The sequence below is a fragment of the Gorilla gorilla genome, chromosome 6, assembly GCF_029281585.2.
Source record: "Gorilla gorilla gorilla isolate KB3781 chromosome 6, NHGRI_mGorGor1-v2.1_pri, whole genome shotgun sequence".
Classification (NCBI taxonomy): domain Eukaryota; kingdom Metazoa; phylum Chordata; class Mammalia; order Primates; family Hominidae; genus Gorilla; species Gorilla gorilla.
The window spans coordinates 9183231-9202051 of record NC_073230.2 but is presented as its reverse complement, the minus strand read 5'-3'; the positions used below and the strand labels follow the sequence as shown (position 1 = coordinate 9202051).

The 18821-nt window shown below is 61.3% G+C and overlaps 1 protein-coding gene across 2 annotated transcripts in view; it reads right to left on the bottom strand.

The window, feature by feature from the left end:
* Positions 1–2702: 2702 nt before the first annotated feature.
* The window catches only part of ELFN1 (extracellular leucine rich repeat and fibronectin type III domain containing 1), an 83002-nt gene continuing 66883 nt past the window's right edge, over positions 2703–18821 (bottom strand). Inside the window, exon 3 of one of the 2 annotated variants that reach the window (XM_031013549.3) lies at positions 2703–6349. In XM_031013549.3, the coding sequence (XP_030869409.1) occupies positions 3570–6056 (2487 nt within the window). In that variant the 5' untranslated portion in view covers positions 6057–6349 and the 3' untranslated portion in view covers positions 2703–3569. The remainder of the gene's footprint in view (positions 6350–18821) is intronic. The other variant, XM_019030313.4, reaches the window with a different exon arrangement.

Genomic DNA, 18821 nt, shown 5'->3' with positions numbered 1-18821 from the left:
AGGCCTCGCTGTGGCTTAGCCCTGGTCTCACAAATGAGCAAAAGCTGCCCTCCAGGGCTGCCCTCGGAAGCTGGGCACCCATCCCAGCTGCAGGGCAAGGCTGGGTCTGGGAGGTTTTTCTCCTGCTCCTGAGCCCAGCTCTGAGCCCACAGGGCACCAACCCCTCTCACCTTGGCAGCCTCCACCTCCTTCCTCGCCCAAACCAAATACCACCCCTTTCAGGAAGCCTTCCCGGCTCTTCCCAGTCAGGAGTTCCCATCCTTCCCAGACCTCCAGCGCCTCCCCTGCTGCCCTGAGCCGGGTCACCCACCTCTGCACTGAGTTCTCTGCCAGCCCGTGAGCTCCCCGGAGGCTGGGGCCGGGCTGGGCTCCTCCCTGCGCCCACACAGAGCTTGGCACAGAGCCCTGCACACAGCAGGCGCTTCCTAAGTGTGTGTCTCCTCCTGCTTATGTCCTGTCACCCCCACCGTGACACCTTCAAGCAAGGGCACGGGAACTCGGGCCTCTTTGTCCCAGGACTGGCTGGGCGTTCGCAGACACTCGGGGCCAAGCCCCGCGGCTTCCAGGAGGGCTGAGCTCCCGGGCGGGGTGTCCTGGCTGTTGAGGACCCCGCACCTCGCTGCCTGCCATTTTCCCTTGTTCCTCTGTGGGCCGTTGACTCCTGGCCAGCTGCCGGGTGTTCCCAAGGCAGGCGCCTCTCTTCTGTGTCTGCCCTTCTCCCGCATTTCCTATAAATAGCCCATCTTCGCTCCTCAGTGAAAGGGAGCAGCAGGCTGAGAAGGCCTGGCCACCTCTCTGTCCCATGACCAGACTGTCATCAAGTTGCCGTGTGACCTTGGACAGGTTGGGGCCCTCTCTGGGCCTCCACCCGTCAGCCCTGGATCCCGCTCCTGGTCCCCGCTCCTCTCCCCTGGGCCTGGTGTTGTGGTCTCCAGCGGTCTCTGATGCCCTCCCGGGACCCCTCATGGAGGACGGGGAGCTGCCCAGGGCTGGGAGTCCCAGGCTGGCCGGAAACCTTGGGTCAAACGGGGAAGAGCTGGTGATGTAGCGTCCTCAGAAATGGCCCCCTTTGGAGGGCTGAGTCACAGGGTGCCCGTGGAGCCCACCCGGGCGTGCACCCCCGGAGCAGGCCTCACACTCTCAGGTCCCTGGTGGGGTGACCGGGGTGCAGGCGGCAGGATCGGGCTGGATAACCCGGAGGGGATAGATGGGCCCTCAGTTCTGTGGCCCCTGGGGGACAGCCCCCTGGGCTTCTGCTGTAAGGGAGGTCCCGAAAGCTGGAGACAGCTACAGAGGAGAGGGGTGAGCTTCCCATCACCCAGGGCATGCAAGCAGAGGCTGCCCCTGCTCCTACCTGCACTGGCCCTTCCTCCCTCCCTCCTTGTCCCCCACTGGGTCAGACTGAGACTGGGTCCTTTCTTGGGGGACCCGTCAGAGCCTGAAAACCGGCTTCATCCCTCCGGTTCCTGCCCTGGAGTCTCCCGGGTTCCTGTTGCCTCTGGGACCCGGCTCCAGCCGCAGCCTCCTCCCTCCCTGGGTCTGTGCCAGAGTTCAGAGTGGGGGTGGGCCTGCCGTCGATGGAGGGGTGGGGTGGGGGCTCAGCAGCCGGGACTTTAGGAAGGACAGGGGAGGGGCCATCCAGACAGGAAGAGAGGGGTGACAGGGAGCTTTGACTCGGCAGTCCTGGCATCAGGCAGGTGTCTGGACCCTGGGGCCACGTGGGAGGGAGGGGCCCAGGGCGAGGTGTTCCCCTTCCTCACAGGGCCCTCCCCCTGAGCAGAAAGGCAGCTCTGCGTGGGATGCAGGGCTGGAGGCTGTTTCCCTGGGGTGGGTACAAAACCCCCACTCAGCTGGCAGGTGGATTCGAGGGCCTGGGAGTCCAGTCTCGTCCTCAGCGTCTCACTCTGGCTCCTGTAGGTGGGATGAGGGGCACCCTGTGCTCTGGGCAGCAGGAAGCCAGGGACTCTCTCCACCCTCCCCTGGGGATGCTAAACAGCCTGGTGCTGGTCCCACATGGACTCCAGCCTCTTATTCACTCAGAACAGGGGCCCACACCAGGGTGTGCTGCCTGGAGGGGTGGTGGGTGAGATGCATATGGAGGGGGCTGCAGTGCAGGGTCTGGCTCTGGGCTCAGCGTCCTGAGAGACCCCCGAAGAATTAGGGGTCTCTGGGCACTTCCTGTAGGTGGGGCTCTGGCGACAGCAGGGGAACCCACCCTCACACAGACGCACCCTCCAACCACCTCACGCTCACGCTCAATCACATGCAAACCCACACCATCGACTCACCCGGAACCTCACTCAAGAGCCTCTGGGCGTCCCAGGCCCACTCACAGCCCCTCGGCTGCTGGGTTCTGCACACACCCTGCTGGCACGCACAGCCAGACACACACAGAAGCAGCCCCGCACCGTGGATCCACCACACCAAGACCCTGCTCCCGCCCGTCCTCCCGCCGCCACCTGAGCTTGGCTCCCGCCTGCCCTGTCCACACCGGCTCTCAGACACACTCCAGCCCAGTGCGGGCCGCCCACCTCCCAAGGGTTCCCACGTGCACCCCCTGGTCACACCACGCTCTAGTCAAGAGAGCACAGCGTGTCCCCACCCCAAGGCCAAAATCAATAAAGCCACCCCCTAAACGGGACATAAAAGAAACCTCAACTCTTTCCCTGAAACCCACAGTAAAAACCCAGGACAAACAAGCATTTGATTTTTTGTTTGCAGATTTTTTTTAAGTAGACATAGTCTTTTTTTTTTTTTTTAGTAGACATAGTCTTTTTTTTTTCTCATTTTACAGCAAACATTGCAAATATAGAAATATTTTTTTCTGTACAATAGAACGACTACAGTGTACACGGGGGCTGGGCTGGGGGACATGCCTCCCAGCCCTTGGCCGTCCCGGCCACCCCGGCCGTCCACAGGCACAGCCTCCACCCACCCTGAGTCCAGCAGGGCTCCAGGACCTGTCCCAGAGGCCACTTGGCCGCCGGCATTCACTCTGCCCCTCTGCAGTGGACTCCGGAGGCGGCAATGAAGAGACGGACTGGACAGAGAATCCACAGAAAACCACGGACCGAGGAGATCACGTGAGGGGCCCCGAGGTGGCCACGCCGGCCACACCCCCCACGGATGGCATTTTATGTCTTTTTAAAATAACTTGTCTTTTATTATATTTTTTTAAAAAAGGAAGAAAGTAAAGAGAGAGAGGAAAAGAAAAGGCAGAGAAGACTCAAAAGAGGAAAGATAATGAAAAAAAAATCCCCACCCCCACCCCCCCATCCCTAAGACACAGTTTTCCGAAGTCCCTCGTGTGTGTGTGTGTGTGTGTGTGTGTGTGTGTGTGTGTGTGTGTGGACACGTGCCACCCGGGGCGACAAGCGCATCCCAGGACCGGCCACAGGAGCTCGGGACGTGTCCCCCTTGTCTGTCCCCACTCGCTCCCCCCTCGCCTCTGCAGGGCCCCCCACTGTCACAGTTGCTGTGGTGGTGTGCGTGTGTTGGGTTTGGTGCTGAGTCTCTGGGTGGATCCTGCATCCTTTTTGGTCCAGTGGGCATCGCCGGTCTTGGGGGGCTCAGGACTTGTGCTGGGCCGACACGCCCTTCCAGTAGTCCAGGATGTCGTGCAGATCCTCGTCTTTGGCGAACTGAACCTTCTTGCGCAGCGCATGGCCCGCGGCCATGAACTCCTCTTCCTCCTTGTGCCGCCGGCGGCTCAGTCTGAAGCGCTCCCAGATGCTCTGGGAGGCCCGGCAGGTGTACTCGGGGCTGGAGGAGTAGCTCAGGCTGTGGTACTGCGGGGACAGCTGCGAGTAGGCGAGGTCGCGGGGCCGCGGCCGGGTGAGTGGCTCCAGGATGGACGCCTTGCGCCCCAGACCCTCGTGCGGAGGCGGCGGCGGTGGCCCAGGGGGCGCAGGTGGCTCGGCCGGGTGGGAGCCGGGGTACGAGTGCCGGTGCTCGCCGTACTGGCGACCCTTCTCGGCCTCGGCCCGCAGCACGGCGGCCGCGGGTGTCACAGTGAGGATGGCATCGGCCGCGGGGGAGCCCTTCTCGATGTACTTGGCCTCGGCGGCCGCGGCCTTGTGCACCCCGACGGCCTCGGCTCGGAAGGCGCGGGGGCTGCGCACGGAGCCGCTGGACGAAGTGCTGGCACGAGGGGGCCCGGCGGCCTCCACGCTGTGGTGCCGCTGCAGGCTGTGGCCGAAGGCGTCCTTGTACCCGGGCGCCAGGAAGCCGTGCTTGGCGGCCAGCGGCTCGGACAGCAGCACCAGCGGCGGCTCCGCGGCGGACACGGGCCCCGACTTGACGCCTTGGAAGGAGGTGGACTCAGACTTGAGCGCGTCGATGCAGTTGTTGATGATCTGGTTGACCTTGTCCACCTCCTTGGCGATGGTGGAGATCTCGGCCACCGAACTCTGGCTGTCGGGGCCCGGCCGGCCCAGCTCGCAGTCCCTGCGTTCCGGAGGGTCCCCGGTTCGAACCTCCATGTAGCTGCCCTTGCTGGCCTTGGGGGTGTCCGCGCTCTCCACCAGCTTGTACTGCTCCACCTCGCCGGCCGCAGGCAGGTAAGGGATGCGCGTCACGGCCTCGGGGCCCAGCAGCGGGCCCTGGGACAGCGGGGCCAGGCCGGGCGCCTCCAGCTCTGGCCCGTACTTGAGCTCGATGATGGTCTTCTTGAGGCTGCCAGCTGCAGCTGCCGAGGCGGCCTTCTTGTGCTTCTCCTCCTGGCGCCGCCGCCTGCGCAGGCAGTAGTAGACGGCACCCAGCACCAGCACCATGCCGAAGAGGCAGCCCAGGATGGTCATGATGTAGTGGGTGGCCGTGGAGGGGCTGGGCACCGGGCCGGGCGGGCTGGGCAGCCGGGGCAAGCAGATGGTGAGGCAGGTGTGGTTGTGGCGCAGCCCGGCGCTGGTGGACACCACGCAGTAGGTGTAGTTGGTGAGCGTGAACAGGTTGGTCAGACGGATCTCCTCCTGGGCCTTGGTCAGCCTGGACACGGTGGAGGCCTTGCTGTTGTTGAAATGCTCCAGGGTGTACATCCGGTGGAATGGGCTGGGCAGCTGGACGGTGATGGTGGCCGAGTTCTGAGTGAGCTGCTTGACCTTGATGAGGGGGCGGGCCTCGGCCTGTGTGGCCAGCGTGGGCAGGGCCACCAGTGGCGTGGTGCCGTCCCCGGAGAAGCACTCATCATCGGCACAGGGCATGTCACTGGGCTCCGGCGGAGGCGGGGGCGGCGGGGAGCGGCCCGGCTGTGAGCGCCCGGATGCTGGACGTGGGGGCCCGACCACCTCAGCTGCGTACGAGTCCTCGGTGCAGACTGACTGCAGTTTGCTGAGGATGCTGCGGTGGCCGCGGCGGCCCTGGCCCAGGAGGTAGTAGCCGGAGTAGACGGGCGGCGACTCGCACTGCATGCGGTCGTACGTCTGCGTGGCGTTGGTGAAGGCGGCCAGCCAGCGCAGGAAGCCCAGCAGCTCGCAGGAGCAGTAGAAGGGGTTGCTGTAGAGCTCGCACACCGACAGCTTGGCCAGGCCGGCGAAGGTGCCGCTGTTGAGCTGCTGGATGCGGTTCATGGACAGGTCGATGTTGACGATGTTGGGACACTCCCAGAAGCTGCTGGCCATGACCACCTCGATGAGGTTGGCCTGCAGGTACAGGTACTCCAGCTTGCCCAGGCCGCGCAGCATGCCCTCCGTGAGGTTGCGCAGCCGGTTGTAGCCCAGCTGCAGCACCTGCAGGTTGAACTGGCCCGAGAAGGCGCCGTCCTCGATGTAGCCGATCTCGTTCTTGGTGAGGTTGAGGTACGTGAGGTTGCCAAAGCGGCTGAGCGAGGCGTACTGCACGCTGCGGATACGGTTCTCGTTGAGCCGCAGGTCCACGATGGTGCTGTTGATCTGCTGTGGGATGGCCTCGTAGGGGGGTTGGTTCTGGCTGCAGATGGCCAGCCACACGAAGCCCTTGTCGCCCTCGATCAGCCAGCAGTCCCCGCGGGCCAGGCCACCCGCGTGCAGCAGGGTGGCGGCCGCCACGCACACCCACAGCGCACCCCACCCACGCCCGGCCATGGGGACCGCCCTGCAGGGAGCCCCAATTCAGCCTGCCCAGGGGGACCAGGTGGGGGGCCAGGCGGCAGCCCCCAGAGGGATGGAGGGGCGGGAGGGGGAGGTGCCTGCACTCTCAGGGGTGTCCTGTCCCAAACCGCATGGCCGCGCAACGTAAGCGCGGGGAGGGAGGGTGCCTCCCTCACGGCCGGCCGCCTCTCGTCTTCCGCCCCAGTCCTGTGGTGACCGAGGCCTCCTGCCCCATGGGCCTGGGTGTCCTGATGGCTCCACGGGCTCCTCCTGCTCCGACGTTCCTGCTGCAAGACAAGAGAGAAGACAGCGGTCAGGGGACGGCCGGCATCTCACTGCGGCGGCATCCGAATGTGGCCTGAGTCCCTGCTCTGCTGAGCCCCCTGAATCTCTTCTGTAAAACACAGAAGAAAACAGAAGCTCCTTCCTCAGAAGCCCCTGGGGGGTCCTGAGACAGGTCAGGATAGCGGAGGAAATGCTTCACCCTTCCGTGGAGGGGTCTCCTCGGCTCTCGGCCTCAGTTTCCTCATCTGCAAAATGGACGGGGCACTGCCTGCTTGGCCATGTTCCAAGGTACTGACAGCCCAGAATCGAGGTCCCTGAAGCCCATTTCACTCTCGGCGCAACCCCGGTCGGATAAGGAAACTGAGGCAGGGGACTGGGACCTAAAGTCACTTGGCTGAGGAGTGACTGGGCTTCCGCCGGCTGGCTGCGGCCAGGGATGTGCGTGTGAAGGCCCTCACTGGGCACGGTGCCTGTCACCTGGGGCTTCTGCTCCCAGGAGGCCCGGCCACAACGCCCCTGGAGCCGCCTGTAGGAGCTACCCTGTGCACTCGCCGCAGGGTCTGCAGCCCTCAACACAGAATCCTTCCGGGGCGCGGGCTCCTCTCCAGCCCTCTGGGAGGGAGGCACCGGGAGGTATTCTGGCCTGTCCGGGGACTCGTATCTGCCAGGTCTCAGTCTGAGCTCGCCCGCCCTGTGTCCCTGGCACGCTGTTCCCCCTCTGGGCCTCAGTTTCCCCAAATGAGCCAGCTGGATGGTCTCTGAGGGCGTCTACCCGGCACTGGGACTTGGCACTGTCTGCACCTCACCCTGGTGGAGAGGGGCCACCTCGCTTCTGGAAGGAAGGGAACCGCTTGCTCTGCGGAGAATTTCCAGGCTCCACACATCCTCCTCAGGCTGGGAGAGGGACAGCTCCGAGGTCCCTGGGGAAGCCGCATGCCTCTCCCGCCATCCTCCCCACCACCATACGGGGTCCTCTGCTCTATTCCTCAGCCTCCACTGGACCCTGAGGGTCTCCAGGCAGGACGGTGCCTCCTCCATCTCCCTAGTGTCTGCTGAGCCTGGACACAGAGGATGTGGCGACCGAGCTGTAGGCGGGGAAGCCCCAGGCAGGAAGGACCCTGCAGAGGGGGCTGGAGGTGCGTCCGGGGAGCGAGGCATCCCGCTGGGCTCCTGCTCCCCCATGGACCCCCCACCAACGCCCTCGAGATAAGGGGGCCCCTGGTGTGCGACCTCACCTCCCGGCCGCCTGTGTTTTCCCTGCAGGATAGAGAAACGGGTGTGTTTGCTTGTTAATATGTGGATTTACAGTCGGCCTCTGTCACCCAGCCGTGGCCTGGCGGGCAGCCAGCTGGGTGTATTTCACTGATATTGACGTTTGCAACTAGTCTGCTCTGAAGCGGTTTAAATTAGAGAAAAAAAATATAATGATGTAAAATGGGCTTTTTCCTCCCTTTGGAAACTTCATAAAGAACAATTTTGTTCCGGCTCCTGGAGAAGAGTCTATTTCTGATTTAAAGAGAGGGAGAAATCAGACGGCATGGGGGCTACAACGAGGTCCTAACGGGCCTCGGGGAGCTAACCCAGGGCTTGGCCTGGAGTGGCCAGGGGACGCCCAGCCCAGCCGGGCAGGACCTGGCTAGGCCCACTCAAAAATGGCTCAGGGGGCTGCTTGGGTAGGGAAAATGGGGTCCCCACATGGTCCGGTTGGATGTGAAATCCACCATCACGGGAGTCAGCGCTGTCTTGGTCACCATCATGCCGTGTGCACCTGCCAGCCCGCACCCACGCCAGCCCCTCCATCCCTCCCCACCATCCCTGCACTGTGCCCAGACAACCTGTGCCAATGCTGGGATTTAGCTTTCCCAAGCCTCCTGGGGGCCCAGGTCTCAGGCAGAGGCGCGTGCTGGCCGGGGGCGGGCCAAGGGCATGGGGCGGATGGCGTCCGGCTGTGCCCGGCCTCCGGAAGGGCGGGTCTGGCCAGCGGCCGCACAGGAAGTGTGGCGCCTCAGCCACAGTCATAATCACCTTTAATCTCTTGCTCAAAATAACCCAAAGTCAAGGTAAGGAGGATTACAGGGCCTAAGAGCCCTCACCACAGGCACAGGGAGGAGGCTTGGGGGCCTGGGGCTGCCCCGGCTCTCCTGGGCCCGCAGCTGAGGGCTGGAGGGCTGCATGCACATGGGGTTCACGTGTGTGTGTGTGTGCATGTGTGTGTGTGTGCATGTGTGTTTGTGGACACATGTATACCTGCGTCCACCCACACACGTTTGTACACGTGAGCCCTCGTATGTGTGTGCCAGGTTGTCTGTGTGTGTGTGTACAGATGTGTGTGCACAGGTGTGTACACAGGGCGGGTGATTGTGTACATGAGTGCACAGGCTATGCTCACTGGGGCACTGGGCAGAGCAGGTGTCACTGAGGACGCCCTGTCTGGGCAGTGAGGCCTGGGGCTCTGGTGCGTCTGGGGCTAGGTGGAGGCAGATGTGGGTGGCACCTCGGTGGTGCAGCTCGGAGCCCCCCAGATTTCCTCCTCATGTTCACACGTGCACGAGGGTCTGTATGTCTGGCATGTTGCATGCATGCAGGAAACACGCTCTAAGTATGCACCGGTGGCTGACATCTCCAGGGCCTGGCTGGGTGCCACACTCTCTCCCCCTTCCTGGCTCACCTGGTTCATCCCCTGCCAGCCCTTTCCTTACCACCATGCCCTACTCCCCCCATTGTGAGTATAAGAATCTGTGCATCAGACTCCTTGGGAGTGGTGCTGGGAACACAGCCTCACCTCCCCACCCAGCTCTGAGCCCTCCTCCATCAGGCTGGGGAGCCTGTGTGATGAGGGAGGCAGGCCGTCCCCAGCCCAGAGTCCAGCCCTCACCTTCCTGCTTGGCCCCTGCCCCAGAGTACAGGTGAGCAGCAGCCTGGCCTGCAGGGGCTCGGGGAGTCCTCCCCCAACCCCCAGCCTGGCCTTGCTGCCAAGTCTCCTGGGCAGGGAGATCTTCAGGGCGTGTGGGCATGACTCCCCAGTGTGGTCAGCACCCTGCCAGGGAGGAAGGGTGGGCCCGCAGCCCCTTAGGAGGCACAGATTTTGCCCCCTCTATGGCCCCCAGCTTTGGAGGGACCCCAAAGTTTTCTTTTTTTTTTTTTTGAGACGGAGTCTTGCTCTGTCACCCAGGCTGGAGTGCAGTGGTGCAATCTCAGCTCACTGCAACCTCTGCCTCCTGGGTTCAAGTGATTCTCCTGCCTCAGCCTCTCAAGTAGCTGGGATTATAGGCACACACCACCATGCCCGGCTAATTTTTGTACTTTTAGTAGAGACGGGGTTTCACCATATTGGTCAGGCTGGTTTCGAACTCCTGACCTCAGGTGATCCACCTGCCTTGGCCTCCCAAAGTGCTGGGATTACAGGCGTGAGCCACCATGCCCGGCCAAGGGGCCCCGAAGTTTTCATTCTGCAGCTCACTTTACAGCAGGGAAACTGAGGCACAGAGACAGAAGGACTTGTCCGAAGTCACACTGTGAGTCAGCCCTGTGCAGCCTCCTGTCAGGGGCCGGGGGGAGAGGCTGGACGGTTGCTGTGCTAGGAGGGGTTCAGGGGGTGCCCTGGGTGTAGGAGTCCCCAAGGGCAGAGGCTGCGGACCTGGCACAGGAAACGGGGAAAGGCCGAATCACCTAGGAAGGTTCTGGACAGACCACAGGCCCCCCCAAAGCCCTTTCCAGCTGGCCTCGCTCACTCAAGTCACTCTCGATGCCCCGCCAGCCTGTGCCCTCGCTCATCCACACTCACACCTGCCGCTGCACCCCACGTCCAGTGATCCGATCATTAAACAACATTTCTAGAAAGGAGTGCTGGCTCGCACGGAGGGCAGGTGCGGAGACTCCACATGGGCGTTACTGTCCTTCACAGACCCAGCCCCAGCCCTGGTCCCCTCCTGAGCACACTTGCCGCCTCAGGCCCAGAGGCTCGCATGGGCGTGGACCACAAGGCCCCAGGGAGGGCAACAGGCATCCCTCAGGAGGGCTGCTCCCCACTGCCTGAAAGGAGCTCCCTTCCTCTCAGCCCATCTGCACCTGCTCCCAGGGCCTGGCCTCCTGCCTCAGGGAGACACAGAGGCCGTGGCCCCTCTGGAATGGGCACCCCTCGGGTCTGATACCTCCAGCCCTCGGCAATGCCATCCTGCCCACACCGCTTTCTTGGATGCATGGAGGTTCTGTACTTGCGCTGTCCAACAGGGTGGCCACGGGTCCCCTGTGGCTCTAGAGTGCCAGAAATGTGGCTAGTAGCTGCTGTATTGGAACTCGTAGTTCTAGAACCTTCCATAAAACAAACCAACTTGACCTGTGTAACTTCCAGCCTCTGCCTCATTGCAGCAGGTTTTCTTGGAAGGATCGCCAGCGGTTTCCATCCCCCTCCCTCACCTCCTCTTCCATCCTCAGCCCCACCCCACCAGGCGTCCCCCCTCGGGCCCTCTGAGCCGCTCTCACCAAGGCCACCGGTGACCTCTGCCCTGCCAGGGCCCATTTTTGTCTTGCTCAGCCTCTCGGCAGACCTTGGCCCAGGAAGCTGCTGGCTCCCTCCTGCCGCCCTCTCCACTCCAGCATCCCAGCCGCCGCCCTCTCTGTCCAGCCGCCTTCACCTTCCCCCCGACTCCACATGTTCCAGGCCAGGCTCGGTCCTCACCGCCTCCTCTCCCCAGCTCTCCCAGGGGGTCTTGTGCCCCGTGCTCTTGCCTCTGTGCAGCTGACCCTCGGTCTATCTTGAGGCCCTCGGCTGCCCCCAACTTGAAGATTCTCCCCCGTTGCGTCTAAGTGGCTGCTCCAAGCTCCCGTCCCCGCTGGCATCTCCCTGCCTCACCATCCGCCACATTCCTCCACCAAAAGTTGACGCCTCATTCTGGACTCCTCTCTTTCCTCCCCCTACACCTGGTCCAACTCCAGCAGCACCTAATCCACCTGCAGAAGCATCTGGAATCACTCCACTCCCACCACGACTGCCCAAACCCACCTCCGGCGGGGATGACGCCCAAGGTTCCACCTGGTCTCCTGGCACCCACAATCCATTCTCCCTCCATGGCCAGAGGGAGCCTCGCTAACCACCAAGGCGGTCCTGCGGCCCCGCGCAGCTCTGAGGGCGTCCAGTCCTCCACGCGTGGAGGAGAATCCGGCCTCCAAACACAATCTCCAGGGCCCACCGGATCGGCCTCCGCTCCTTCTCACTCCCAGTCCCCCGGTGCACGCCCCCTTCCTGGCTGAAGAACCTGCACCAGCCGCCCCTCCACCTGGGAAGCTCCAGCTCCCTCCCGTCATTCACTCCGAGACGCAGCAGCGTTGCCCCAAGAGCCCTCCCTGCTCTGCACCCCGAATTCACTCTCAGCCCCCACCTAGTTTAAATCCTGGCATTTCTCTCTCCCTGATGTTCTGCTTGGTTATTTACTTTTAATTCATGTTGGAGCTCCTCCTGCCACTGCAAGAGCAGGAGCTGTGTGTCCTGGTCACTGCTGTGACATCCCAGGGCCGGCACAGTGCCCGGAAGCCAGCACTGGACAGACTCGGGCCACGCTGCGCACGGGCTGGGACGCGCCGGCTCTGCTTCCTCTTCCGTTGAATGGGAGTAAAGACCACTCCTCCCAGGGAGCTTGTGGTTTCTCACAAACATTAACTTCCTTTTGTACTTTTTTAAAGAGGTGGGTCTTGCTCTGTTGCCCGGGCTGGAGTGCAGTGGTGCAAACATAGCTCACTGCAGCCTTGGCCTCCTGGGCTCAAGCCATCCTCCTGCCTCAGCTTCCCAAAGCACTGGGATTACAGGTGTGTGTCACCACACCCGGCCATCCACTTCATGTTTGATCAAGCCCATAGGAGCTGTTACCCCCTCAGGAAAGATATGACATGCCCGCAGGGGGTTAGGGGGTCCTAACCCTAACCCACAGGGGGTCCTGCATCTCAGCTTTGGGCCATACCCCGCCAGGTCTCATCTGGTCTGTGCACGTCCATACCAGCTTCAGTGTCTGATGCCCCTCACCCAGATGGAGAGAGGCCTCCACGTGCCCAGGCCTGGGCAGCCACAAGAGCACCACAGGCCACACCATGGGACATGGGACCACGTGCCCTCCGTGGTCTGGGTGGGAAGCCCCTCGAGTGAAGGGACTGGCCAGGGTCGCCTGGGCTAGCCGGGGAAATGGGCTCCCAGAACTGCTGTGTTCACTCACAGCCACTGGCGAGGTCTGCTCGTCGCACGGGGACCTCGGCTGTCCTGGGGGCATCTGCCTGTCCCAGGACTGAGCCTACCAGGCTTCCACCTTGGGACAGCTCTGCCTCCCACAGGCAGGGCCTGGAAGGAGCTGGAAGGGGTGGCCGGCATACCCTATTCACAGAGAGTGCTGATCAGGGAACAGACACGGAAGCCGGGAGAACAAAGAATGGGGTCAGACTTTAGGCCAGGTGACCCTGGAAATGTGCTCGGCTCTGGGCCTGTCTGGAGGGTGGAGAAGGGGCAGGTACCACCAGTGGCCTCTGGAAACAGGAGCACTCCTGGGACCCAGCTCTGTCCAACAAGCTGTGACAGGCAGTGAGCCCCCCATCAGCAGGGGTGTTCAAGCAGGAGCTGGCGCAGAGGACAGGGCTGCGGGGAGGTGGTGTGAGCGGGAATGCCCCCGATGGAATGAGCTGGCCACTTCAGGGAACGTTGAAGGTGGAGGGAACCCTCAAAAGGACGGAGTCTGAAGCATATTTGACCTTCCGGAAGAAGCTCTCTCTCCTGGATGGGTGGAGGGCGACTGGCTTAGCATCTGAGAGTGGGACCCACCCGCCTCGGACAGCAGAATAGACCCCGACTCCAGCTGGAATCTGCTGGGATTCAGAGCCAGGGGCCAGCCAGTCTACCGCCTGCTGTGCCCCCGAGACCCAGAGCAGGAGGGTCCGTGTTCATCTCCTGGCCTTGCTCTGTCCACTGAAGGTGGGTTGCCAGGGACTGGACATCTGGGAACCACGGGGCCCCTGAAGGACTTACAGACCACCGTGGGGCCTGCAGGGAAAGAGGAGGTCCGGCCGGGGCTAGGGAGGTGTGCGAGATGGGGGCGGGGGGCGGGGGGGGGGGTAACCAGACCACAGTGGGGCCTGCAGGGAAAGAGGAGGCCTGGCTGGAGCTAAGGAGGTGTGCGAGACGGGGTGTAACCAGGCAGGGCTTTGGCAGGAGCTGCTGCTCGAAGGGCCCCAGCAGAAGAGTAGGAGTTAGGGAAGGAGGGTAACAGGCATCCCAGGGAGAGGGGGTGTGTTCAAGCCATGAAGGCAGGAGGCCCCTCCAGGGAGTGTGGCGTGTCCAGGGCACAGGCAGTGGTGGGCAATGCTGGGCGGGAGGTGGGGCTGCAGGGGTAGCTGGGGGCAGGTGGAAGGGCTTGAGTGCTGGGAGAGGAGCCTGTTCTTTAACCGGATCATCTCCCCTCCCTGGGCTTCTCTGCTCAGAAGGGGTGGGAGGAGAGAGTGCAGCATTGCTCCCTGAGAACCCTCTCCTGGGAGACCCTCTCCCCTCTGAATACTGGAGTTGCCGGGAGAGCTGGCCACAGCAGGAGAGGCCAGGCATCCGGGCCAGAGCCAGAGTCCCAGGTCTCCAATTCCCACCTCCAGGCCTCAGTTTCCCCCATCCTAACATGAAATTGTTGAACCAGATGCCTCCAAGGACTCTTGGGATTGTTTGCGGGGCCTGGTGTCTCCCCAGCTGGAGCCCTTATGACATCTCGTGATCACCCTCACACACACTGCCCCCTGCAGAGAGCACCCCGCTGTCCCCCAGGGGACGATGGGGACAGTGCGTCTGAGGTGCGCACCAAGTTCCTTCCGCGGCCTGTGTCATCACTAATGAAATCAAGAAATATGGTGGTTCCAGGCTTTTAAACTTCTTACGACTGAATTTGCATAATCACAACAGCCGTGCTGGGACGGGCGTGCATCTGTCTAAAAATATTGTTCCTCGTCTCGATCATTTAAACCAGACAAGAGGCCAGGGCTGGTGTGGGGCCGGGGCTGGAGCTGGACTGAGGATTCTGCTGATGGAGCGAAGTTTCCAGCTCCAGGGGGAAAGGTGGACGGAGGGCCAGACATGTGGGGGAGGCGGGGAGATGGTTGGAAAGCTATAGATCGATAACTTTTCATCGTTCCAATGTTTTGCCGATAGATCATGTTTACTGCTAACGTCTGCCTGCCTCTGCAGCTTGGCTCTCGCCCTGTCTGTCTCCCTGGGCTCTGCCGCAGAGCCCATGAGGCTGTGATAGGCATATCAGGGCAGTTGGGCCTTGAGCCGCAAGGCCTGCCACGGTGACCTGGCCCAGCTAGGAGCAGGTGGGGGGCCCGCCTGTGCACCTGCTGCGTGAGGGGACACAGAACCATCGTGGGCCAGGAGATGGTGTTGGCTGTGCCGTGCACCTGCTGTGTGACCTTGGGCATGTCACTTAACCTCTCTTAGCCTCAGTCCCCTCATCTGTCAAACAGAGATCATCATGGTGTCTGCCTCCCAGGGTTGTGGTGGGGGATGCATCACCAGTTACTGAAGGCTCCTGGCATGATTCTGGGTACAAGGGGGTGCCCAGTAGACACTCATTTCCTCCTCGGTAGGGGAGGGAAGGTCAGTGCAAGGCAGTGTGGGAGATGGAGCCGCACGCTGGACATATGTGGGTTTTCCTTCAGCACAGTTGCCGGACCTGGTGCCCACAGAGGGGGGCCCATAGAGGGATCTCACCAGCTCTGGGGGCTCCCTCATGGCCCCCCCCAGGCCCAGCCCTCTCTTCTGCTCCCTGCTCCCATCCTATTGTCCAGGGGAGGCTGGCGGGGGTTGCAGGCAAGGCCAGGGCTGGGAGGGCTGACTCGGCAGGGCTGGCTCCTGGGGACACGGCCGCAGGGTTGGGTCTAGCAGGCCCCTGACCTCGGCCTTGCCCTCCAGGAGGCCGGGTTGGGGAGTAGAACAGAGGGGACTGCTGCCTGCACCACGTCCCCACTGTGTGAGGACTCGGTGGGTGCTGGGGAAGGTCAAGGGGCTGTGGGAACGGTGCCGAGTGCCTGACGACCTTACCATGTGACCTTGGGCCATCCACACGACTCATGGAAGCTGCAGGGCTCCCCCTGCCCTGCCCCAAGAGCAGGAACACCCTACAAGTGTGCAACAGAGAAAAGCTCCTGTTTCCTCGACGGTCCGCCAGTGTGCAGCACCTCCCGCACGCAAAGCCCCTCCCCAGGGTTCAGGGAGGCAAAGGTTAGTGTTACCTCAATTGGACAGATGGGGAAACAGAGGCTCAGCATGGGAAAGTCTAGCCAGGAAGTTGAGACTCCCCCACGGCAAGGCCCAGGAAGGCGGCAACAGCACTCCACTGCTACTTAAAAATGCAGATTCCCGGAGCGGGCGCAGTGGCTCACACCTGTCATCCCAGCACTTTGGGAGGCGGAGGCAGGAGGACGGCTTAAGCCCAGGAGTTCGAACTCAGCCTGGGCAATGTGAGACCCCATCTTTACAAAAAATAAAAAAATTTTCCGGGTGTGGTGGCGTGCGCCTGTGATCCCAGCTATTTGGGAGGCTGAGGCAGGAGGATCCCACCGGCTCAGGAGGTCGAGGCTGCAGTGAGCCATGATTGTGCCACTGTGTTCCAGCCTGGGTGACAGAGATCCTGTCTCAAAAAAAAAGAAAAAAAAAGTGAAAATGCAGATTCCTGCCTCACCCCAGAATATGCAGAGGCAGGCCCCGGAGTGGGAGCCCAGGGCTGGGTGAGGCAGACCCTCCCCAAGGCCCTGGCCCTGGAAGGTCGGGAAGGGGGTGCCTGGTCCCCTCTGCCTCCTCCCGACCAGAGCGGGGAGGGCTCAGGGCTGGGGCTGGGGCCCTGAGTGCTGCCTCCTGGGATACACCAGGCTTATTCTGCCATCCTACCTCTGGGCCCACAGCCCCGGGCTGCTCTGGAGTTAATTAGAGACTCAAACATTTAATGGTCTGTTATGCTTCCACGGGGCATCTTTTAAATTAAAAAACATGATGTATGGCGCTGTTGAAGGGAGAAATCACTTTGCAATGGTTCCCTGCTCCGGCGCTGGCAGGGATGTGGGGTGCGGGTAGCTGGCTGGCCCCAGGAGAGGAGGGATGACCCTCTCCAGGAACACTGGTCCCCCTCCCACCACTGTCAGAAAGCGCATCACTTAAGCCAGGCAAGGGTCTAGGTGTCCAAGGATGCCTGGCACTTTCCTCATCACGCCCTCATAACCCTGGCAGCTGGAAGTTCTATCTTTAGTCTGACCTGAATCTCTCCAGTTGCTTTCAGGGATGGCTGGTTTGAGACTGAAGGCAGACAGGTGCTGGTTCTTCTCTTCCTAGTAGTACCCTGACCTCCAGGAGCCCCTGAGCTCTGGGAAAGCCTTTCTGATGATCTCAAGCTTGCAGATTCTGTCCCTGTTCTGACCGGGGGTCACAGCCTGGTGGTAGAACAGGACCTCCTGCTAAGATGCTGGAAGGACCCTTTGGGGGAGCTGAGGCCTGGCTCCCCTCTCCCCAGGCGCAGGTGCACAGGCGTGTGGGCTGTCTGCAAGCACAGATCCTGCCTCACAGCACCGTTACCACAATGACTGAATCTGTGTTTCCTGGCTGCTGTTAATTGTGCTAGAGATTTGGGGCATGGTTTTGGGGTGAAGGTTAGAAATGAGCAATTAGCCCTCAAATGTTAAACTAATAAGGGAAATAAATGATCAAGCAAAGTCTAGCCTAGGAGGTTTCAGCAACGGAAGATGGGCTGGCACAGGGCTGGGATGCGGCCGCCCCAGGCAGGGAGTGGCCCAGCCCAGTTTGCTCAGTGACCAGGATGTTTCCACAGTCGGAAGGGGTGCTATCTCCTGTCTGTTACTAGAAAGTTCTATCATAACCCCAGGGATGCTGACACAACACCACGAGACAATTATTGTCCTACCGCCCAGGGCTCCTCCTGCCTCGAGAGGACAGGGAAGGGATTTGCTGTCCCCACGCCCATCAGCACCCGAGAGGCCTGTCACTCCCTCTGGAGGCTTCCCCGGCCACCAGCCCTCGCTGACACGGTCACACCATTTCCACTCCCCAAGGCCACCTGTCGGGCACTGCGTGTCCCGGGGACTGGTGTCCCGGCTGCCAAGGAACCTCAGCTGGATCTGGCTGAGCTGTGAAAATAAAAATGTGGGCTGGGTGCGGTGGCTCACACCTATAATCTCAGCATTTTGGGAAGCCGAGGTGGGTGGATCACTTGTGGCCAGGAATTCTAGAACAGCCTGGCCAACATGGTGAAACCCCATCTCTACTAAAAATACAAAAATTAGCCGGGCGTGGTGGCAGGTGCCTGTAATCCTAGCTACTCGGAAGGCTGAGGCAGGAGAATCGCTTGAACCCAGGAGGCAGAGGTTGCAGTGAACTGACATTGTGCCACTGCACTCCAGCCTGGGTGACAGAGTGAGATTCTGTCTCAAAAAAAAAGAAAAAAGAAAAGAAAAATGAGATGTCTCTTGACCTCATCACACAGCCTTTCCCCGAAGCTTGTTCAGCGCTGTCCCCACTGTGGCTTGAGCTCACTTCCCAGGAAAGAGGTTTCTGCAGACAAAGCCAATGCCACAGCCTGGAGACGCTTGCTTTTGACTTGCTTGTCATCAGCTCCGTGGGGCATATTTCTCCCCACTGACATGGCCTTCCACTGCTTTGCGGCTCGGGGAACTCCATGCCATCCTGAGACAGGACACCCGCCTCTGTCTACCAACCTCTTTACTGTTTGAATTCTTACATTTAACTGTCAATCCACCTGCAGACTATTTTTCTGGTGTAAAGAAGGATCAAAATTGATTTTCTCCCTTCCCCCAAATAGGCAACAAATTGCCCGGACACTATATTGAGTAATCTGTTCCCTCGGGCTGATTTCTGGTGCTCCATCTCCACCCAGGCTGGAGCGTCTCCTGCCTCTCCTCCTACCCCCTGCAACCTTACGTGGCTCCCCAGTACCCTGGAGAGAGTCCGCACTTCTTAAAGGGGCTGACCGGGCATCAGTGAGGGTCCTTGCTGTCTCTCAGCTCTCATTTTGCCATATGAGGCTGTGATTCGCCTGGACTTCTTGCATTTTTGCTGACATGCTGTTTCCTCTGCCTGGGACGTGAACCCCTCCCACCACCCCAATGTTCCCCCACTCAGTGGGCTTCTCTGTTCAGCCCCCAGATTGGGGCTGGAACCTCCCATCTGTAACCGGGGCTGCCTGTGCTTGCTCTGCTGTGACCCCACGCTGCCAGGCTCTGATTCCCATCTATCTCCACCTAGAGTCCACCTTCTGCACCGAAAGCTCGGGGGCAGGTAGGGCTGGAGCTGGGGTTTCCTTTCGAGGCACTGAGTAGGCAATGCATGCTGAATGAATTCAGGGAAATATTAACTCCATAGCTGCCTATAACGGAAGGCAACCAGGCCAGGCACCTGGCTCATGCTTATAATCCCAGCACTTTGGGAGGCCGAGG